Here is a 24,724-nt window from a genome sequence, read left to right on the forward strand (position 1 = left end):
AGTCAGGTTTTCAAAGAGAGAGAGAAAAAGACAAGAGTGTCAATTTATAGCCCCGTTTTTCTCCAAGAGAGGTGGGTAGACTGTGTGAGTTTAACTGCCATTTAGCACCGTTAGCTTAGCTACAGACTATTGTTTGCCTCTATTTCACTACCATTTAATGAATGAAGGAAATAATTGAACAACATATTCATATATTAACTTGTACCTGTACCTCACACCACAGTTAACAACAGATGAGCCAGTTATAGACCCGATACCAACATAACCTCTCCTCTCTGTCAGTGAAAAAGGTGAGCGAAACTATAAAAACTGTATTTAATGACAAGCAAGTTAGCATCATTCTAGGGAATCTATGTAGATTTTTCCTCTCTCTACTCTTTTTACAGTTACACAACAAAAGTAACTGTCACAGTAATCCAGTATGTGGATTATTACTCAGATAAATTCAAACAATCTTTATAAAATTTTCCATTAGCACAATTAGCAGTGAGTGAATTAGTTGATTAACAACACTAAGACCCTCCTCCTGGTTCTGATTGGTTGTTTTTGGCCAGAACGGTGCATTTCTTCAGACAACAGTAGCAGCTCAGGGAAGAGGTGGAGGAGATTTATCTTTTCACAGATTGTGTTTCATAGCAAACTGTCATGACATGGTGACAGCTTTAACAAATGTAGAAAAAATATATTTTGTATTAAAGTTATGGACTGCGGCTTTGACAAAATGCATCTACATAGCATGTTTTGAGAAGTCTGGATTGCTGCATGTATATTTTGCACGTTGCCTGTGACTATTGCTGGTGGGGAGAGACATTTTGATAATTTAAACTAATAATAAAAACAATTTAAGCAACTTATTTGTATGCAGTATGTGGATTGTTGCATGTAAAATTCACTAGTAAATATTGTGCTAGTATCAGTATTGGACCAACAAAACAGCAAGGCAGTTGCAAGCCTTTAAAATACTGATGCCTTTGATGGATCTGATAGACTCAAGAAATTGTAACAGCAGGTGTGAAGGGGGGGCCCAATGTAATTTTTTGTCAAGGGGCCAAAGATTCCTGGCGGCGCCCCTGAACATGCTATGTTCAAATATGCTGATTGTTATTATTATTGTCGTATTTGTTCCGTATCATCTTAGTAAATAGTATATATTATCCTATTTGAGTAAAACAAAAGGTGCTAATTTGTCAAAAGAACATCAGCATAAACAATACCTGCAATTGCTTTTGTTGTAGAAGCACGTTTTGATTCAGTTCTTCACTCTTTGCTAACTTCTTTCCTGCCATGACCTGTTTTCCCAGAATGTTCTGCTGCCTTATAGTCTTTCAGTCTTTTTAATATTCCTAGACCTGACTATCTGTGTGAGACTTGTAAGTTTTCTCATTAATACAAAACCTCACCATTCTAATTCCATGTTCCTGTATGTATTTTAGCCTTGCATCAACAAACATAACATGTTTTACACACATCTCCCACATGTGGCTCGTTACAGAAAATGCACAGATCTAACACAAAAGTTACTATTTAGCCAGATAAAAATTTATATGTTTCACTCCAAACATTAATATTCTGATTTCCCCCACTAAACATGAAGAAATTACTTTGTAAGACCTGATTTTTAATCACTTGTAAATTTTCTTAAGTATTAACTGAAAGCTCAAGGACAAAGTGAAATAAAAGCAAGACGAAAACACAGAATCTGATTGAACTACAGTTTTAATAAATTTCCATTTTTATCATAAATACTCTTGAATCATCTGATGCATATTACTTGTGTTAATCATTTGTAGATCAGAGGCTATCATCAGAGTCCTTACAAACTAGTAAGTAAAAACAAAATCTACTGACTTTGTATTCTATATGGTTTATGTATTTCTGAAATATGAGATTTTCTTCAGTTTGTGAGTCACTGTCCTTTGTGAGTTTCCTTGACAGATCAGATTCTTTCATTAACTTCATTGTCTGACTGCTATCAACAGCTCTTCTCGTAATACTTCATGCTAAAATGCAGAGCACATTATTTCTGCCTAAAAGCCAGAAAACTCTCACATCTTCATACAAAATAAATATGTGTGATTTAAAAATAATTTAATCACAATTCTAAATGGAATAGTTTGGTGTAGTGTTCAGATTTATTTAATTTGACCACAGTTAAATCACAAATACATTTAAGGTGAACAGACATTAAACGTCTTAAACTGACTTCAGAGATTTTCCACCACAAGAATGAGTTATGCTTTTCTAACATGGTGACACTGACATGATTTAGCTTCACCTTAGCAAAGAGCTAATCTGTTTATTTAATCCCATTTAGGTTTTGTGACTTAATTTGGAGGAAAACAATCCACTACAATGTTCCTTTGATGTTTTTAATTCTGCTCATGTTAGTTTCAGGATTTTCTTTACGATTACATTTTCAGCTTATGTTCCTCCTCAGCTCAGGTGTTTTCCATTTACTTATATTTCCTCTGTTTGTGGTTTCCCTCCAGCTGTTCCTCATTCTTTTGATTACACCTATTGCAGATTAACCCTTCTGCTCTCTATTATCTTTGTTAGATTCCCATTCATGTTACCACTGTGTTCTCTGTCACCTGTTAATCCCCCTTAAGAAGTTTTGGCTGTGTTTGGTTAAACTTGGTTATCATGAGACTTCCACTTTCCTGTTTGCGTTTTGGTCCGATCCCTGCTCCACACATGACACATTGGGCTCCAGCTTTTAGTTTTTATTGGAGAGGAGTTGTTGTCCAACATGTACACACCTCCTAATAAGAAAACCAATTCAGAAATTCACAAAAAAACAAACCAAGCAGCCTTCAGTAAAGTTTTATTAAGAATCTGTAAGTGAGATTACACATTTTATAGGGACTGTAGGTTTGAGCTGGAGTGTCAGGAGACCTTTCTACTGTTTAGTTTATGTAAATATTATACATTTTACTTAAAAAAGGATACAAAGACATAAGTCTATCTTGTAAATATGCCAGATTTAACCTTAAAGGGCTACAGTCCTCTGCAGTCCATGGAATAGTGATTATATGGGAAAGTGTTTCAAAAACTGCAAAGTTATAGCTAATAAAATCATCTTCAAATGTCCTTTGAGCATTTTGTAAGATTTTTATCCACTGATTTCCAAATTCCTTATTGCTTTTCTTAACATATTAACGAAAAGCTTTACACCGTGTGGTATAACTGAGCTTTATTTGTAAATATCATTTGTGTAAATGACAGTACATTCTGCTTTAAGTGACTGCAACGATAACTTAAATTTTCACAAGAGCCAAGTTTAAACACATCCACATTCCTGTCTATGACAGAAGAATGAGGAACAATCTTTACAAAAGGTTTCTAGGATCTATAAAACCAATCAGATGTGTTTCTTTGCTACTATGCTCTCTGTAACAGTTGTTAAAAGGCGGCGCGCCTGAAGTTTGTGTTTATGAGTATCTTTGGTTCATTGCAGCACACATCTCATTGCTTTGGTGTGTGTCATTTTCCATTGGGACAATTTTAGTAACAAAAAGGTGAATACTTTTTAAAATGAACAAGAGTCATTTCAAAATCTTAATGTTGCGTATCTGGATATGTTTTTTTACTGCTGGCTTGACTGAGATGTGAAACAACTTCATAAGGCAGATTCAGTGGTTGACCATTAAAAAAACCCAACTTGATTATTGATTTTTTTTTAACATTTGACCCATGGATTTAAGATTGATCTACCTGGGACTCACAGGTTTGTATCTTTTTGTTTTAATTTTCTGCTTTATGTTGTATTTTGTTTCATGTTCATTTGAAATCATTGGAATTCCTACAAATAGGGAGATTGTACAAATAGTTGTAAAATAAAGCATAAAAATAAATAAAACCAAAATTTTCTCTTCTAAATACTTTCTGTAAGAAACTAAAATGGAAAAGTAAATGTAAAAAAACCTTTTCATGCTTCAAATACATTTTTTCTTTAATAACTGAAGTGGGACAGAATACTCAAGAGTTGATGAAATTCTCAAAGATAATATTTAGGTTTTTGTAACATTTCACTCATTTGTAAAACCCCAACTAATGACAAGAATTTAATTGTACATTGAAAAATAAAGTATAATAGAGAAAATAAGTGCAGCAAGTCATCACAGGACATAAAACTATCTCCCTACTTTTCTTTATTTCCATTGTTGTTTTCAGCGACCTTAAAAAAATCTTTGTGATAAATATTGTAACTCTTCAGTGTGCTAAACGTTTAGAGCAGATATTTTTCTAGGAAGAGACACATTCTTACTAATCCATACAGTTCTCAATCTTTCAGCTAACTCAATTTGTATGTCAGTAACTTTTCTTGACCACCTCTAGGTGCCTAAATGCATTGAATTGCTGCCACGTGATTGGCCGAATCACTGTTTGTGTTAACAGGTGCATTGAATAAAATGGCCAGCGAGTGCATTCATACATCAGCTATGCATTACTCATTATGTTTTATTTTAGGTGCACTCCTCAGCATTGCCTTTGCCCAAACTCGTCAGTACTACTTTGTAGGCTCTGCACAAACCTGGACAAATGCCCAGAGTGTCTGCAGACAGGACTACACCGACCTGGCCACCATTGAAAACTTGGCCGACGTTGATGCTGTTCTCAGGACAAATCCCAGCTATTCAGGTAGATTCTTAACACTCGCTGCATGCTTAAACATTTCAGACACAGACCTTATATTCTGTATATATATATATATATATATATATATATAATAGTGAGCAGCTATTTCACAGCTGCTCACTGACAACTTGAAACTTTGTTCTTCAACAGGCAAAGCTTGGATAGGTCTCTATGATGAGTTGTACAACAGCTGGAAATGGTCCCTGACTGACAGCAGCTTCTATGGAGCTGGAGAGTACACGTTTAGAAACTGGATTTCTGGCTCTCCCAATAACTTCGGGGGACAGCAGTACTGTGTTAGGTTTTTAAGTGACAGCTTTTATTTGGGTGGATGGGATGACCGTCAGTGCTCAGACCTAAGACGTTTCTTGTGTTACACTGGTAAGATTTTCTTTCAGTTTACACTAAAAGTTTGTTGTTCTTTTTGTTATATAAAATCTCCTGAACACCAAAATGTTGGTCATGGGGAAAAGGTAGAAATATTGTTTCTTTCTTTACTCATGTAATTATAGTTAAAGCCACTTGATGGCATCAGTTTCTTTTTATTCCCTTATTAATAACATGACTGGTAAACGTCAAGCATTCCTAACCATCAGTCTCTTTTATTTGTAGGTATAGTCGGTGGCTCGCCATCTTATTTTGTCAGTACCCAGTCACTGAATTGGACCGAAGCTCAGCGATTCTGCAGAGAGAATTATATTGACCTAGCCAGGTAATAAAAGCACAATATTAAAACAAATTGAAATGATATGTAATGTACTACTTAGCACTATGAGTTTTCTTCTTCCTCTTTTGTATCATTGCAGTAATTCAGCAGCAAAATTTAAACTTATGAACCTACAAAGCAGACATTAACATTTTATTTTCATTTGAAAATAAAAATAGCTTGTCCTTTTTATATGCTTTATCATTATGTGTTGCTTAGTTTACCTGTCCTGAGAAATTAATAAAACTATATTGAAGTTTGTTGTTGAAATGTCAGAAAATGTGGAAAAAATAATCATAATCCAAGACAAAGAAATTTATTATCTGCAGAACCAATTTAGTTTTTCAGATTTTTTTTTTTTTTTTTTTTTTTTCTGTAATTTTCTTTCTTCACAGTATACGAAATCAAGCAGAAAATAATAACATCAGAACACTACTAGGTGGCATCGAAGTGTGGATTGGGCTTTATCGGGACAAACTGTGGTCAGATAGCAGCCCCTCCCTGTTTCAACACTGGGCGGCCGGTCAGCCAGACAATGATAACAGTCGGTGTGTTGCTGCTTCATTCAGCGACATGGGAAAATGGTTGGATGAAGACTGCGCCCAGAGTTTTCCATTCATCTGTTACAAACCAAGTAACTCTTACTATATATTTGTCTTTAACATAAGAAGCAAATGTGTTAATAACTGCTCACATACTAAAACTGTAAACTTATGCTTTAAGGTCTCTGTGAAACTTTTGGAATTTTTTTATTTATTTATTTTTTTTTATTTGACCTCAGCACAAGTTGTCTCATTGAGATGCAAGATGGCATTTACAAAACAAAAGCAAAAAAACTAAGTCAGACATTGAAATAAATGTACATTAAAAAAAAAGTGGAAATAATTATTCCTGTGTTGTCCATGGAATAAAAAAAATTTATTAAAAAACTCAGACATATAGACAAAATATTAAGACCTTTAGGCAAAGGTGATTTATATTTCAAATGAAAAACATCAGGTTTCTATAGAGTCTCATAATGATTTTTCATATATGAAGGGAAAAATCAAGATCTTTAGGACAGTTGCAGTTTTCATTTTGCAAAAAAACCCAATTCTGAGGCATAAAATATATCAGTGAAGTTGGACTCTAACATTTTTTTTTTCATGTAGTCTTTTTCTAAATAAAGATGAACTTTCTCTCTCAGTCCCAGCCAACACAGAGGGCTTCAGAGCATCAAGTCAAAATGAGAGCAGCATCACTCTGCAGTGGAATAAGATAAGCAACAGCATCAGCTTTGTTCTCCAGTTTAACGGCACAGAGACAAACATCAGAGCACCAGATGGAGATGGACCAGTAAACTACACAGTGTCATCTCTCACTGCTGGAACCAAATACACATTCATACTCTTCTCTGTGCTTAATAATGTCAGAAGTAGTGGAATCAGCACTGCTGCAGTTACCAGTAAGAGAAAATTGTTTAATTATTTTTCAAAGGCTACACCTGTTGTTGTGAGACCTTTATGTTTAAAAGTGAAATTAACATCATATGTTTTCAGTATACTTTTTTTTTTTAAAACAAACAATTGAATATAATATTTTATGTTCCTTGTCAGATGTACTGTAGTGACATGATGGAGTTACTTATGAACTTTTTATTATTTTTTTTCAAAGAGCCTCAAAATAAAGAAGGTTTCAGGTCATCCATTCAAGATGAGAGTTTTAATAAATTTGGCTTGCGAGCCATAGGTTCCCGACCTCTGTGTTAATACAACATACGTGTAATTTGTTAATTTTAAAGAATCAAAAGATATGGTGGGAAGTTTAGATGACCAAGAAGAAACAACATATAACAATATTGTGTCATTAGGTGTTATATTAAAAACCACAACCTCAAATCTGCAATAAAACCATGAGGTAGACCAAAATTTTTCAGCTTAATAATGAATTATTCTTCTATTTTAGCTCCTAGAAACACAGAAGCTGTGAGAGTATCGGATCAAGATGAGAACAGCATCACTCTGCAGTGGAATAAAATCAACAACAACACCAGCTTTGTTCTCCAGTTTAATGGATCAGAGACAAACATCAGAGCACCAGATGGATTTGGACCAGTAAACTACACAGTGTCATCTCTCACTGCTGGAACCAAATACACATTCAGTCTCTTATCTGTGTTTGAGAACGTCAGAAGCAGTGGAGTACAACTTGCTGCTGTCACTGGTATGATATAAATACAGTAATTTATTCACAACCAAGGACAACAATTTTTATTTGTCATGACATTTTTCATGTCATTAGTTGCTAATGATTTTGAGAAAGTCACTTCACCAAAGTCCAATGAACTGAAGACATTATTTAGACCATATTCTTTTCTTTCAGCCCCTCAAAACGCAGAAAGATTCACATCACTGAGACAGGATGAGACCAGCATCACTCTGCAGTGGGATATTATCAATAATAATGTCAGTTTCATCCTCCAATATAATGAAACAGAGTTGAATATAGCAGCACCTGCTGGAAATCAACCATTACTTCTGACAGTTTCGTCTCTCACTGCTGGAACTAGATATACATTCACTCTGTTCTCTGTGTTTGAGAACGTCAGAAGCAGTGGAGTCAGCATTGCTGCAGTGACTGGTAAGATGTTCACATTCATCAACCTGGAAAAACATCAGCTGTAGGAACAGCAATATAATTTTTGTTGACACAATCAGTGACTCTATGTTGAATCTTTTCTAAATCTCATTGTTGTTCTCAGCTCCTGTAAATGCAGAGGGCTTCAGAGCATCAGAACAAAATGAGACCAGCATCACTCTGCAGTGGAATAGAGGAGACAACAACACCAGTTTTGTTCTCCAGTTTAACGGCACAGAGACAAACATCAGAACACCAGATGGAGATGAACCAGTGAAACATACAGTCACATCTCTCACTGCTGGAACCAAATATACATTCAGGCTCTTCTCTCTGTTTGAGAACGTCAGAAGCAGTGGAGTACAATATGAAGCTGTTACTGGTAAGTCTATTAACATGATCCTTATGTGATTTTAATAAAGTATTTCTGTTAAGTTCTGCAAATGTTGTTGTACATGTTTAAAATTGATAGAGGACTCTGAAGAGGATGCAGAATGACTAAAATGGTTGAAGGATAGATCTCTCCTCAGTTAAACAAGTACTAATACAACATACATGAAACTGGTTAATTATACAGAAACAAAAGATATGTAACAGCAATCGAGAAGACCAAGTAGAAATTACTTTTTACCATGGCTGCTCAATAGATGATAGACTGAACACTATGCGTCTTTAAATCAGCATTTATACCAAAAGGTATAAATACCAAAGTTTTCAGCTTAATAATGAATTCTTCTTCTAATTTAGCTCCTAGAAACACAGAAGCTGTGAGAGTATCAGATCAAGATGAGAGCAGCATCACTCTGCAGTGGAATAAAATCAACAACAGCACCAGCTTTGTTCTCCAGTTTAATGGATCAGAGACAAACATCAGAGCACCAGATGGAGATGGACCAGTAAACTACACAGTGTCATCTCTCACTGATGGAAATAAATACACATTCAGTCTCTTCTCTGTGTTTGAGAACGTCAGAAGCAGTGGAGTCAGCATTGCTGCAGTGACTGGTAAGATATTTATTTTCATCAAAGTTTATAACAAAACTTTGTTTAGTAATTGATTATGGAGAAATGTTTCTTAAGATCTGGACTTTTCGAAGAATGTTAAGTGGAAAAACATCAGCTGTAGGAACAGCAATATCATTTTTGTTGACACAATCAGTGACTCTATGTTGAATCTTTTCTAAATCTCATTGTTGTTCTCAGCTCCTGAAAATGCAGAGGGCTTCAGAGCATCAGAACAAAATGAGACCAGCATCACTCTGCAGTGGAATAAAGGAGACAACAACACCAGCTTTGTTCTCCAGTTTAACGGCACAGAGACAAACATCAGAGCACCAGATGGAGATGAACCAGTGAAACATACAATCACATCTCTCACTGCTGGAACCAAATATACATTCAGTCTCTTCTCTGTGTTTGAGAACGTCAGAAGCAGTGGAGTACAATATGAAGCTGTTACTGGTAAGTCTATTAACATGATCCTTATGTGATTTTAATAAAGTATTTCTGTTAAGTTCTGCAAATGGTGTTGTACATGTTTAAAATTGATAGAGGACTATGAAGAGGATGCAGAATGACTAAAATGGATGAAGGATAGATCTCTCCTCAGTTAAACAAGTACTAATACAACATACATGAAACTGGTTAATTATACAGAAACAAAAGATATGTAACAGCAATCGAGAAGACCAAGTAGAAATTACTTTTTACCATGGCTGCTCAATAGATGTTAGACTGAAGACTATGCGTCTTTAAATCAGCATTTATACCAAAAGGTATAAATACCAAAGTTTTCAGCTTAATAATGAATTCTTCTTCTATTTTAGCTCCTAGAAACACAGAAGCTGTGAGAGTATCAGATCAAGATGAGAGCAGCATCACTCTGCAGTGGAATAAAATCAACAACAGCACCAGCTTTGTTCTCCAGTTTAATGGATCAGAGACAAACATCAGAGCACCAGATGGAGATGGACCAGTAAACTACACAGTGTCATCTCTCACTGATGGAAATAAATACACATTCACTCTGTTCTCTGTGTTTGAGAACGTCAGAAGCAGTGGAGTCAGCATTGCTGCAGTGACTGGTAAGATATTTATTTTCATCAAAGTTTATAACAAAACTTTGTTTAGTAATTGATTTTGGAGAAATGTTTCTTAAGATCTTAAACTTGCAGAGACTGTTAACTGGAAAAATCTTCAGCTTTAGGAACAGCAATATTATTTTTGTTGACACAATCAGTGACTCTATGTTGAATCTTTTCTAAATCTCATTGTTGTTCTCAGCTCCTGAAAATGCAGAGGGCTTCAGAGCATCAGAACAAAATGAGACCAGCATCACTCTGCAGTGGAATAAAGGAGACAACAACACCAGCTTTGTTCTCCAGTTTAACGGCACAGAGACAAACATCAGAGCACCAGATGGAGATGGACCAGTGAAACATACAGTCACTTCTCTCACTGCTGGAACCAAATATACATTCATACTCTACCATGTGTTTATGAATGTTAGAAGCAGTGCTGTAAACATCACCGTTGCTACTGGTAAGATAACTATTAGCGTAACATTAAACAGTTGTTTGTTTTACATCTCCTTTCTTATACTTCAAGCATTAATGTAAAAACAAACATTTAGCTTGCAGAGAATTGTATGGAATAGACATGAGGTAAATATTAATATTTTTGTCTCAGCTCCTACAAATGCAGAAGGTTTGAGAGTATCAGAACAAGATGAGAGCAGCATCACTCTGCAGTGGAATATAATCAACAACAGCACCAGCTTTGTTCTCCAGTTTAATGGATCAGAGACAAACATCAGAGCACCAGATGGATTTGGACCAGTAAACTACACAGTGTCATCTCTCTCTGCTGGAAATAAATACACATTCAGTCTCTTCTCTGTGTTTGAGAACGTCAGAAGCAGTGGAGTACAACTTACTGCTGTCACTGGTATAATATAAATACAGTAATTTATTCATATCCAAGGCCAACAATTTTTATTTGTCATGACATTTTTCATGTCATTAGTTGCTAATGATTTTGAGAAAGTCACTTCACCAAAGTCCAATGAACTGAAGACATTATTTAGACCATATTCTTTTCTTTCAGCCCCTCAAAACGCAGAAAGATTCACATCACTGAGACAGGATGAGACCAGCATCACTCTGCAGTGGGATATTATCAATAATAATGTCAGTTTCATCCTCCAATATAATGAAACAGAGTTGAATATAGCAGCACCTGCTGGACAACAACCATTACTTCTGACAGTTTCATCTCTCACTGCTGGAACTAGATACACATTCACTCTCTTCTCTGTGTTTGAGAACATCAGAAGCAGTGGAGTCAGCATTGCTGCAGTGACTGGTAAGATGTTTATTTTCATCAAAGTTTCAAACAAAACTTTGTTTAGTAATTGATTATGGAGAAATGTTTCTTAAGATCTGGAGTTTTCGAAGAATGTTATCTGGAAAAACATCAGCTGTAGGAACAGCAATATTATTTTTGTTGACACAATAAGTGACTCTATGTTGAATCTTTTCTAAATCTCATTGTTGTTCTCAGCTCCTGAAAATGCAGAGGGCTTCAGAGCATCAGAACAAAATGAGACCAGCATCACTCTGCAGTGGAATAAAGGAGACAACAACACCAGCTTTGTTCTCCAGTTTAACGGCACAGAGACAAACATCAGAGCACCAGATGGAGATGGACCAGTGAAACATACAATCACTTCTCTCACTGCTGGAACCAAATACACATTCATACTCTACCATGTGTTTATGAATGTTAGAAGCAGTGCTGTAAACATCACCGTTGCTACTGGTAATATAACTATTAGCGTAACATTAAACAATTGTTTGTTTTACATCTCCTTTCTTATACTTCAAGCATTTAAGGTAAAAACAAACATATAGCTTGCAGAGAATTCTATGTTATAGACATGAGTTAAATATTAATATTTTTGTCTCAGCTCCTACAAATGCAGAAGGTTTGAGAGCATCAGATCAAGATGAGAACAGCATCACTCTGCAGTGGAATAAAATCAACAACAGCACCAGCTTTGTTCTCCGGTTTAACAGCAAAGACACATTCATCAGAGCACCAGATGGATTTGGACCAGTAAACTACACAGTGTCATCTCTCACTGCTGGAACCAAATACACATTCAGTCTCTTCTCTGTGTTTGAGAACGTCAGAAGCAGTGGAGTACAATATGAAGCTGTTACTGGTAAGTCTATTAACATGATCCTTATGTGATTTTAATCTAGTATTTCTGTTAAGAACTGCAAATGGTGTTGTACATCTTTAAAGTTGGTAAAGGACTATGAAGAGGATGCAGAATGACCAAAATAGATAGAGGATAGAGAATAGAGTATAGTTGAACAAGTACTAATATAACATACATGAAACTGGTTAATTATACAGAAACAAAAGATATGTAACAGCATTCGAGAAGACCAAGTAGAAATTACCTTTTACCATGGCTGCTCAATAGATGTTAGACTGAAGAGTATGCATCTTTAAATCAGCATTTATACGGTATAAATACCAAAAGTTTTCAGCTTACTAATGAATTTTTCTTCTATTTTAGCTCCTAGAAACACAGAAGCTCTGAGAGTATCAGATCAAGATGAGAGCAGCATCACTCTGCAGTGGAATAAAATCAACAACAGCACCAGCTTTGTTCTCCAGTTTAATGGATCAGAGACAAACATCAGAGCACCAGATGGAGATGGACCAGTAATCTACACAGTTTCATCTCTCACTGCTGGAACCAAATACACATTCAGGCTCTTCTCTGTGTTTGAGAACGTCAGAAGCAGTGGAGTACAATTTGAAGCTGTAACTGGTATGAATATTATCATGATCCTTATGAGATTTTATTGAAGATTATCTGGACACTCATCCAAATGTCAGGTGTTGTACATGTCAAAATGTCCATTATAATTGTAAAGAAATATTTATGGGTTAGAATGATATATGCTGTGGTTAATCTCTGCTGTGACTCAATATAAGGAACCTAATCCAGGAAAACTTTATTTCCTCAGCAGTTTGACTGGGTGTGAAAAGTATTTGTAGCCACTCAGAGGGAAGTTCATCCAACTTAGACATGGCTGGATCAATTAGGAAGACTTAACCAAGCCTGAGAATAATTTTTTAAGAATCAAAGGAAAAGAATTTTAGGAATATAATCTTTTTAATATTCATTGTTGAGAACCAATGAAGGGCTGCAAAGTCACACAGATAAATGGAGGATGGAGCTTTCCTCAGTTCAACAAGTACTAGTACAACATACATATAATTGGTTATTTATAAAGTATCAAAAGACATTAGGGGCAGTTTAGATGACCAAGTAGAAATGAACGTTTACCATATTTGTCATTAGGCATTATATTAATTGTAATACATCTTTAAATCAGCATATATATGGTATAAATACCAAAGTTTTCAGCTTACTAATGAATTCTTCCTCTATTTTAGCTCCTAGAAACACAGAAGCTGTGAGAGTATCAGATCAAGATGAGAGCAGCATCACTCTGCAGTGGAATAAAATCAACAACAGCACCAGCTTTGTTCTCCAGTTTAATGGATCAGAGACAAACATCAGAGCACCAGATGGATTTGGACCAGTAAACTACACAGTGTCATCTCTCACTGCTGGAACCAAATACACATTCAGTCTCTTCTCTGTGTTTGAGAACGTCAGAAGCAGTGGAGTACAACTTACTGCTGTCACTGGTATGATATAAATACAGTAATTTATTCACAACCAAGGCCAACAATTTTTATTTGTCATGACATTTTTCATGTCATTAGTTGCTAATGATTTTGAGAAAGTCACTTCACCAAAGTCCAATGAACTGAAGACATTATTTAGACCATATTCTTTTCTTTCAGCCCCTCAAAACGCAGAAAGATTCACATCACTGAGACAGGATGAGAGCAGCATCACTCTGCAGTGGGATATTGTCAATAATAATGTCAGTTTCATCCTCCAATATAATGAAACAGAGTTGAATATAGCAGCACCTGCTGGAAATCAACCATTACTTCTGACAGTTTCATCTCTCACTGCTGGAACTAGATACACATTCACTCTGTTCTCTGTGTTTGAGAACGTCAGAAGCAGTGGAGTCAGCATTGCTGCAGTGACTGGTAAGATATTTATTTTCATCAAAGTTTATAACAAAACTTTGTTTAGTAATTGATTTTGGAGAAATGTTTCTTAAGATCTTAAACTTGCAGAGACTGTTAACTGGAAAAATCTTCAGCTTTAGGAACAGCAATATTATTTTTGTTGACACAATCAGTGACTCTATGTTGAATCTTTTCTAAATCTCATTGTTGTTCTCAGCTCCTGAAAATGCAGAGGGCTTCAGAGCATCAGAACAAAATGAGACCAGCATCACTCTGCAGTGGAATAAAGGAGACAACAACACCAGCTTTGTTCTCCAGTTTAACGGCACAGAGACAAACATCAGAGCACCAGATGGAGATGGACCAGTGAAACATACAGTCACTTCTCTCACTGCTGGAACCAAATATACATTCATACTCTACCATGTGTTTATGAATGTTAGAAGCAGTGCTGTAAACATCACTGTTGCTACTGGTAAGATAACTATTAGAGAAACATTAAACAAATGTTTGTTCTGCATCTCCTTTCTTATACTTCAAGCATTTAATGTAAAAACAACCATTTAGCTTGCAAAGTATTTTATGTTTCCTAAGACATGAAGTAAATATTTATATTTTTGTCTCAGCTCCTACAAATGCAGAAGGTTTGAGAGCATCAGAACAAGATGAGAACAGCATCACTCTGCAGTGGAATAAAATCAACAACAGCACCAGCTTTGTTCTCCGGTTTAACAGCAAAGACACATTCATCAGAGCACCAGATGGAGATGAACCAGTAACTCACACAGTTTCATCTCTCACTGCTGGAACCAAATACACATTCAGTCTCTTCTCTGTGTTTGAGAACGTCAGAAGCAGTGGAGTACAATATGAAACTATTACTGGTATGGACAAAACCAAACTCTACAATGTTTTACTTCATTATTAGCCCCTTTTAATGTTTGAAGGAGAATATATTACCAATAAGTTTTTTTAAGAAATTGCTGAATTTATTCTTTTCTATGTAGTTTGAGCCAACAGTGATCAAGCAGAACATTGAATATCCAGTGTTTTAATTGTGATTAATATGCAAGAACTCAGTGATTTCATAACAAATCTATATTTCTGTATTTCCCAAGACAACCATTGCCTGTGGATGAAATGAAACCTAATAAGACATATGTAAACTTGTTATTTGGTCCTTTGATAGAAATCATTAAGTTCAATTAGAGAAGATTCTTCATTTTATGATTGTGTTTACATCGTGTTGCAAATCACACTGATATATTTACAATATCTCTATTCATTCAGAGAATAAACCTCAAAATTAACTGCTCTCTCAACTTTATTTTATGCATTAGAATTTGACCATAACAATATGTTTTGCTTTCTAGATTTGTTTTATTATATAAACATTTGATAAAATATATTTATGTCTTTTTATTTTTTTTTTTATTATACACACATATTAATTAAGATTGTGGGACACATTGTGCCATCATCACAATATTTTTTGGAAATGCTATCTTTTGGTCGGATAAAGATTGTGAAGAAATTTGACTTTTTTCCCTTCTTTTTTATTTCACAGCACCTGATAATGCAGAAGGTTTGAGAGCATCAGGTCAAGATGAGAGCAGCATCACTCTGCAGTGGAATAAAATCAACAACAGCACCAGCTTTGTTCTCCAGTTTAATGGATCAGAGACAAACATCAGAGCACCAGATGGATTTGGACCAGTAAACTACACAGTGTCATCTCTGACTGCTGGAACCAAATACACATTCAGTCTCTTCTCTGTGTTTGAGAACATCAGAAGCAGTGGAGTACAATATGAAGCTGTTACTGGTAAGAAAATGTCCTAATTATCCTGCCAACAACAAAGTCCATTACCAAGACAGATCTTTAGTAACTGTGTCTTCATATGTAGTGAGCAAAACATGTTGAACAAGCATAGCTTTAAACTTGTCTAATGTGATGAAAGTCAATAATTTGTTACATTTATTTTTAGATTATACATTCAGACAACCATGGCTAAAGTATGAAAGGACTGCAAATAAGACTTAAAAGCATACTTTTTATTTTACCATTTGAGCATTATCATTTAGTTTGGTTATAAAAGAGCCTTCATTACATATGTATACATATCATGTTGGAAGCAGTACTGGTGCTGGAAAATCAAAAATTTTAATCAAAGAGAAAGATTCAAAATCATCTGCTCTATTTCCTTTATTTTATGCAATAGCATTTGAACATAGCAGTATGTTTTACTTCACCAGATTGGATTTCTTATATTAGAACTTTATAAAATATTATTGCTTGATTAGGATTTTTTTTAACTACATTATTGTCTTGTTTAAAATGTTATGATATGTTTCATCATCACAATATTGTTTTAGAATATTATCTTTTGGAAGATAAACATTTTTTTAAAAATGAATTGACCTTTTTTTTTTTCCTCTTTTGCCTCAGCACCTACAAATGCAGAAGGCTTCAGGTCATCAGATCAAGATGAAACCAGCATCACTCTGCAGTGGAATAAAATCAACAACAGCAACAGTTTTGTTCTCCAGTTTAATGGCATACAGACGTTCATCAGAGCACCAGATGGAGATGGACCAGTGACTCACACAGTGTCATCTCTCTCTGCTGGAACTAGATACACATTCACTCTCTTCTCTGTGTTTGAGAACATCAGAAGCAGTGGAGTCAGCATTGCTGCAGTGACTGGTAAGATGTTCACATTCATCAAAGTTTCATACAAAACTTTGTTTAGTAATTGATTTTGGAGAAATGTTTCTTAAGATCTGGGCTTTTCAAAGACTGTTATCTGGAAAAACTTCAGCTGTAGGAACAGCAATATTATTTTTGTTGACACAATCAGTGACTCAATGTTGAATCTTTTCTAAATCTCATTGTTGTTCTCAGCTCCCGAAAATGCAGAGGGCTTCAGAGCATCAGAACAAAATGAGACCAGCATCACTCTGCAGTGGAATAGAGGAGACAACAACACCAGCTTTGTTCTCCAGTTTAACGGCACAGAGACAAACATCAGAACACCAGATGGAGATGGACCAGTGAAACATACAGTCACTTCTCTCACTGCTGGAACCAAATACACATTCATACTCTACCATGTGTTTATGAATGTTAGAAGCAGTGCTGTAAACATCACCGTTGCTACTGGTAAGATAACTATTAGAGTAACATTAAACAATTGTTTGTTTTACATCTCCTTTCTTATACTTCAAGCATTTAATGTAAAAACATCCATTTAGCTTGCAGAGAATTCTATGTTATAGACATAAGTTAAATATTAATATTTTTGTCACAGCTCCTACAAATGCAGAAGGTTTGAGAGTATCAGATCAAGATGAGAGCAGCATCACTCTGCAGTGGAATAAAATCAACAACAGCACCAGCTTTGTTCTCCAGTTTAATGGATCAGAGACAAACATCAGAGCACCAGATGGAGATGGACCAGTAAACTACACAGTGTCATCTCTCTCTGCTGGAAATAAATACACATTCAGGCTCTTATCTGTGTTTGAGAACGTCAGAAGCAGTGGAGTACAATATGAAGCTGTAACTGGTAAGTCTACTAACATGATCCTTATGTGATTTTAATCTAGTATTTCTGTTAAGAACTGCAAATGGTGTTGTACATCTTTAAAGTTGGTAAAGGACTATGAAGAGGATGCAGAATGACTAAAATGGTTGAAGGATAGATCTCTCCTCAGTTCAACAAGTACTAATACAACATACATGAGACTGGTTAATTATACAGAAACAAAAGATATGTAACAGCAATCGAGAAGACCAAGTAGAAATTACCTTTTACCATGGCTGCTCAATAGATGTTAGACTGAACACTATGCATCTTTAAATCAGCATTTATAAGGTATAAATACCAAAGTTTTCAGCTTACTAATGAATTCTTCTTATATTTTAGCTCCTAGAAACACAGAAGCTGTGAGAGTATCAGATCAAGATGAGAGCAGCATCACTCTGCAGTGGAATAAAATCAACAACAGCACCAGCTTTGTTCTCCAATTTAATGGATCAGAGACAAACATCAGAGCACCAGATGGATTTGGACCAGTAAACTACACAGTGTCATCTCTCTCTGCTGGAACCAAATACACATTCAGTCTCTTCTCTGTGTTTGAGAACGTCAGAAGCAGTGGAGTACAACTTACTGCTGTCACTGGTATGATATAAATACAGTAATTTATTCACAACCAAGGTCAACAATTTTTATTTGTCATGACATTTTTCATGTCATTAGTTCCTAATGATTTTGAGAAAGTCACTTCACCAAAGTCCAATGAACTGAAGACATTATTTAGACCATATTCTTTTCTTTCAGCCCCTCAAAATGCAGAAAGATTCACATCACTGAGACAGGATGAGAGCAGCATCACTCTGCAGTGGGATATTGTCAATAATAATGTCAGCTTCATCCTCCAATATAATGAAACAGAGTTGAATATAGCAGCACCTGCTGGACAACAACCATTACTTCTGACAGTTTCATCTCTCACTGCTGGAACTAGATACACATTCACTCTGTTCTCTGTGTTTGAGAATATCAGAAGCAGTGGAGTCAGCATTGCTGCAGTGACTGGTAAGATGTTTATTTTCATCAAAGTTTCAAACAAAACTTTGTTTAGTAATTGATTATGGAGAAATGTTTCTTAAGATCTGGAACTTGCAGAGACTGTTAACTGGAAAAACATCAGCTGTAGGAACAGCAATATTATTTTTGTTGACACAATCAGTGACTCTATGTTGAATCATTTCTAAATCTCATTGTTGTTCTCAGCTCCCGAAAATGCAGAGGGCTTCAGAGCATCAGAACAAAATGAGACCAGCATCACTCTGCAGTGGAATAAAGGAGACAACAACACCAGCTTTGTTCTCCAGTTTAACGGCACAGAGACAAACATCAGAGCACCAGATGGAGATGGACCAGTGAAACATACAGTCACTTCTCTCACTGCTGGAACCAAATACACATTCATACTCTACCATGTGTTTATGAATGTTAGAAGCAGTGCTGTAAACATCACCGTTGCTACTGGTAATATAACTATTAGCGTAACATTAAACAATTGTTTGTTTTACATCTCCTTTCTTATACTTCAAGCATTTAAGGTAAAAACAAACATATAGCTTGCAGAGAATTCTATGTTATAGACATGAGTTAAATATTAATATTTTTGTCTCAGCTCCTACAAATGCAGAAGGTTTGAGAGCATCAGATCAAGATGAGAACAGCATCACTCTGCAGTGGAATAAAATCAACAACAGCACCAGCTTTGTTCTCCAGTTTAACAGCAAAGAGACATTCATCAGAGCACCAGATGGAGATGAACCAGTAACTCACACAGTTTCATCTCTCACTGCTGGAACCAAATACACATTCAGTCTCTTCTCTGTGTTTGAGAACGTCAGAAGCAGTGGAGTACAATATGAAACTATTACTGGTATGGACAAAACCAAACTCTACAATGTTTTACTTCATTATTAGCCCCTTTTAATGTTTGAAGGAGAATATATTACCAATAAGTTTTTTTAAGAAATTGCTGAATTTATTCTTTTCTATGTAGTTTGAGCCAACAGTGATCAAGCAGAACATTGAATATCCAGTGTTTTAATTGTGATTAATATGCAAGAACTCAGTGATTTCATAACAAATCTATATTTCTGTATTTCCCAAGACAACCATTGCCTGTGGATGAAATGAAACCTAATAAGACATATGTAAACTTGTTATTTGGTCCTTTGATAGAAATCATTAAGTTCAATTAGAGAAGATTCTTCATTTTATGATTGTGTTTACATCATGTTGCAAATCACACTGATATATTTACAATATCTGTATTCATTCAGAGAATAAACCTCAAAATTAAGTGCTCTCTCACTTAACTTTATTTTATGCATTAGAATTTGACCATAACAATATGTTTTGCTTTCTAGATTTGTTTTATTATATAAACATTTGATAAAATATATTTATGTCTTTTTATTTTTTTTTTATTATACACACATATTAATTAAGATTGTGGGACACATTGTGCCATCATCACAATATTTTTTGGAAATGCTATCTTTTGGTCGGATAAAGATTGTGAAGAAATTTGACTTTTTTCCCTTCTTTTTTATTTCACAGCACCTGATAATGCAGAAGGTTTGAGAGCATCAGGTCAAGATGAGAGCAGCATCACTCTGCAGTGGAATAAAATCAACAACAGCACCAGCTTTGTTCTCCAGTTTAATGGATCAGAGACAAACATCAGAGCACCAGATGGATTTGGACCAGTAAACTACACAGTGTCATCTCTGACTGCTGGAACCAAATACACATTCAGTCTCTTCTCTGTGTTTGAGAACATCAGAAGCAGTGGAGTACAATATGAAGCTGTTACTGGTAAGAAAATGTCCTAATTATCCTGCCAACAACAAAGTCCATTACCAAGACAGATCTTTAGTAACTGTGTCTTCATATGTAGTGAGCAAAACATGTTGAACAAGCATAGCTTTAAACTTGTCTAATGTGATGAAAGTCAATAACTTGTTACATTTATTTTTAGATTATACATTCAGACAACCATGGCTAAAGTATGAAAGGACTGCAAATAAGACTTAAAAGCATACTTTTTATTTTACCATTTGAGCATTATCATTTAGTTTGGTTATAGACGAGCCTTCATTACATATGTATACATATCATGTTGGAAGCAGTACTGCTGCTGGAAAATCAAAAATTTTAATCAAAGAGAAAGATTCAAAATCATCTGCTCTATTTCCTTTATTTTATGCAATAGCATTTGAACATAGCAGTATGTTTTACTTCACCAGATTGGATTTCTTATATTAGAACTTTATAAAATATTATTGCTTGATTAGGATTTTTTTTAACTACATTATTGTCTTGTTTAAAATGTTATGATATGTTTCATCATCACAATATTGTTTTAGAATATTATCTTTTGAAAGATAAACATTTTTTCAAAAATGAATTGACCTTTTTTTTTTCCTCTTTTGCCTCAGCACCTACAAATGCAGAAGGCTTCAGGTCATCAGATCAAGATGAAACCAGCATCACTCTGCAGTGGAATAAAATCAACAACAGCAACAGTTTTGTTCTCCAGTTCAATGGCATACAGACGTTCATCAGAGCACCAGATGGAGATGGACCAGTGACTCACACAGTGTCATCTCTCTCTGCTGGAAATAAATACACATTCAGTCTCTTCTCTGTGTTTGAGAACATCAGAAGCAGTGGAGTCAGCATTGCTGCAGTGACTGGTAAGATGTTCACATTCATCAAAGTTTCAAGCAAAACTTTGTTTAGTAATTGATGTTGGAGAAATGTTACTTAAGATCTGGAACTTGCAGAGACAGTTGACTTGAAAAACTTCAGCTGTAGGAACAGCAATATTATTTTTGTTGACACAATCAGTGACTCAATGTTGAATCATTTCTAAATCTCATTGTTGTTCTCAGCTCCTGAAAATGCAGAGGGCTTCAGAGCATCAGAACAAAATGAGACCAGCATCACTCTGCAGTGGAATAAAATAAACAACAGCACCAGCTTTGTTCTCCAGTTTAATGGATCAGAGACAAACATCAGAACACCAGATGGAGATGGACCAGTGAAACATACAGTCACATCTCTCACTGCTGGAACCAAATATACATTCATACTCTACCATGTGTTTATGAATGTTAGAAGCAGTGCTGTAAACATCACTGTTGCTACTGGTAAGATAACTATTAGAGTAACATTAAACAAATGTTTGTTCTACATCTCCTTTTTTCCACTTCCAGCATTTATTGTAAAACCATCCATAGAGCTTGCAGAGTATTTTCTGGATTAGACTTGAGTTAAAGATTAATATTTTTGTCTCAGCTCCTACAAATGCAGAAGGTTTGAGAGCATCAGAACAAAATGAGAACAGCATCACTCTGCAGTGGAATAAAATCAACAACAGCACCAGCTTTGTTCTCCAGTTTAACAGCATACAGACGTTCATCAGAGCACCAGATGGATTTGGACCAGTAAACTACACAGTGTCATCTCTCACTGCTGGAACCAAATACACATTCAGGCTCTTCTCTGTGTTTGAGAACATCAGAAGCAGTGGAGTACAACTTACTGCTGTCACTGGTATGAATATAAATACTTTAATTCATTAACAACGAAGGCAAACAGTTTTTCCTCCAAAATCATGAAAATCAGTTTGAACCATCAAGGACTCCAATCTCCTAACATCACACTTAAGAATAAATTCATATCTAAATTTAGTGGGAAAAAAATACTTTACCCTGAGATAAATAGTATTTTTGTCCAACTTTCTTTATTGCTTTAAACTTGCTTTAAAATACGCACCTCTAAATTAAATCATAGAACCAAGCTCCTGTGAATAAATTCTTTATTTTTTTATTGGCACAGGGTCTAAAGTATAAATACACAAGTGGCTGGGTCTTCTTTTTTATGAGAATACTTTGTTTAATGTCACATGGAATGAGGAAGTAACACTATGAGCCAAAACACTAATTTATATATGGGTAAAAAATAAAATAATAGAATTGAAATTTTTTAAATTTGAAATACCTGCCAAGAGCAAAAAGTCATTAAGCAGAATGTTGAACAAGTGTTTTAAACTTTAATGTAAAGGAAGTCAATGTTCAATATACTGTAAATACAAAAGTAGCAACAAATCATTGAGACAGTAATTGCTCAATTATGAAAAGAAACATATCATTTGGCCAGTTGAGCCAGTCTTTATGACATGAACATGTATAAATCGTTTTGCAAAAACTTAAATCTGTTTCACATTTAATGGTCCAATCAAACTTTCCCCATTCAAACACCAAACCTTAAAATCAATTCCTGAACTTTATTTTATGCTTTAGCATTTGAACATAAAAGTTTATTTTACTTTACAAGATTTGATTTCTCATATTAGAATTTAAACAAATATTATTACTTGACTTGGAAATCTTCCTAGTAGAATTATCATTTGCCTTATGATGGTGGAACTCTCATCACCATCACAATATTGTTTATAAATGTAAACTTTTGGAGGACAAAAGTTTTGAATAAATTATTTGACTTTTATCCTTCATTTATTTTAGCACCTAAAAATGCAGAAGGCTTCAGAGCATCAGAACAAAATGAGACCAGCATCACCCTGCAGTGGAATAAAGGAGACAACAACACCAGTTTTGTTCTGCAGTTTAACGGCACAGAGACAAACATCAGTTCACCAGCTGGAAATGGACCAGTGAAACACACAGTCACTTCCCTCACCGCTCGTTCAAACTACACTTTCACTCTTTTCTGTGTGTTTGAAAATGTCAGAAGCAGTGGAGTCAGCATATTTGCAGCTACTGGTAAGATACTCCAATCTGTTGGACACTCACTGGTGTCCAACAGATTTACCTTATTTTTCACATAAATTAAAATTTGCAGTGATTTTAATGGTTTGCATTTCTCTGTAGAACGTTTTGAATTAACAGATTGCCCAAAGTCTTATTTTGTAACACCTGCAAATATGTCTGTCTGTTGTTCTTTTCTTGAAATTACGAGAAAATTAAAAGAATATGAAATAACCTGTATACTTTTATCTATTTCTTTTCATGTCAATATGTCAACTTCTTCGACCAACAAACAGGTCCAAGTGAGTAACATAATCCCCTTCCCATTTGGACATTTTTGTCATTTAAAAATATTGAAGTTTGAATTTTTCTCAAAAACAATTATCGCATTATTTCTATCAATCTGCAATTTAATATATTTCTGTTATGGTAGTGAGTTGTAAATATCTAATTTTTGTTTTCAACAGACTATGTTTTGGGATGGAGTCTGAGGTTGAAGCTTCTCAGAGCAATGAGAGAATCAGAAATGGAAGATGTTTTGATAGAGGTAAGCTGATATCTATTGCAATTTTTTATGTCTGTTTGTGTCTTTTTTAACACTTTGACTCATATATGTGTTTTTCAATCCAGCTCTTCAGAAAATATAATCTGCCGCCACAGTTTACTCTGAAAATTGTTTCTTCCGATCCATAAAATCACTGGGACATCAAATTCTGGATAATTCATCTGCAACGTTGTTTGCTTTTCCTAAAATAACATGAGGTTTATTTTATGTAGTAATTCTGGAATGTTGTCATTTTACAGATTTGAGTTTCTTTTGCCTGATATTTTAACATGTTTTTGTTCACCAAGAATTTGATTAAGATTTTTTATTTATTTTCATAAATCATTTGTGTACATTTATTTGTGTACATTTTGTTGCCTTAAAATAAAGTTTTGGGTGTCAACGAATTGGTTACTTGTTATTGAAAAACTGGTTTCAGTGTGATGGATCTTATAGCAGGGAATCAGTTCTCGTCTGAACTCAAGATGTCGGATCTCATGGACATTTTTTGAGCAGTTCTTAAAAACATGAAACGTGATTCTATCAGTGTCACTACGTTTAAACTGTTCTGTAATTTGTTTTAAACTTGTGCATATGTTTCAATTTGTTTTACTTTTATGTAACCAGGTTGTTGCGTGTTGCAGATTTGTAACACTATTAACTTTATGCTTTAGAATGTGATTTAACTGCAAATTAATAGTAGGACCACTAAAGTAAA

At 35.0% G+C, this 24,724-nt stretch overlaps 1 protein-coding gene across 1 annotated transcript; it reads left to right on the forward strand.

Moving 5' to 3' along the window:
• Positions 1-4,427: 4,427 nt before the first annotated feature.
• LOC122820193 (tenascin-X-like) lies at positions 4,428-24,306 on the forward strand. The gene is made up of 36 exons (XM_044097409.1): positions 4,428-4,641; positions 4,789-5,019; positions 5,251-5,350; positions 5,740-5,978; positions 6,531-6,788; positions 7,289-7,546; positions 7,706-7,963; positions 8,085-8,342; positions 8,708-8,965; positions 9,164-9,421; positions 9,787-10,044; positions 10,244-10,501; positions 10,649-10,906; positions 11,066-11,323; positions 11,522-11,779; positions 11,928-11,945; positions 13,457-13,696; positions 13,856-14,113; positions 14,313-14,570; positions 14,722-14,979; positions 15,663-15,920; positions 16,545-16,802; positions 17,001-17,258; positions 17,407-17,664; positions 18,025-18,282; positions 18,442-18,699; positions 18,898-19,155; positions 19,304-19,561; positions 20,248-20,505; positions 21,129-21,386; positions 21,585-21,842; positions 21,991-22,248; positions 23,220-23,477; positions 23,759-23,764; positions 23,930-24,009; positions 24,093-24,306. Exons 1-36 carry the CDS (start codon positions 4,443-4,445, stop codon positions 24,153-24,155), a joined length of 8,142 nt encoding a protein of 2,713 aa, XP_043953344.1. The 5' UTR covers positions 4,428-4,442; the 3' UTR covers positions 24,156-24,306.
• Positions 24,307-24,724: the final 418 nt, after the last annotated feature.

Source organism: Gambusia affinis, linkage group LG18, assembly GCF_019740435.1.
Source record: "Gambusia affinis linkage group LG18, SWU_Gaff_1.0, whole genome shotgun sequence".
In the NCBI taxonomy this organism is placed as follows: domain Eukaryota; kingdom Metazoa; phylum Chordata; class Actinopteri; order Cyprinodontiformes; family Poeciliidae; genus Gambusia; species Gambusia affinis.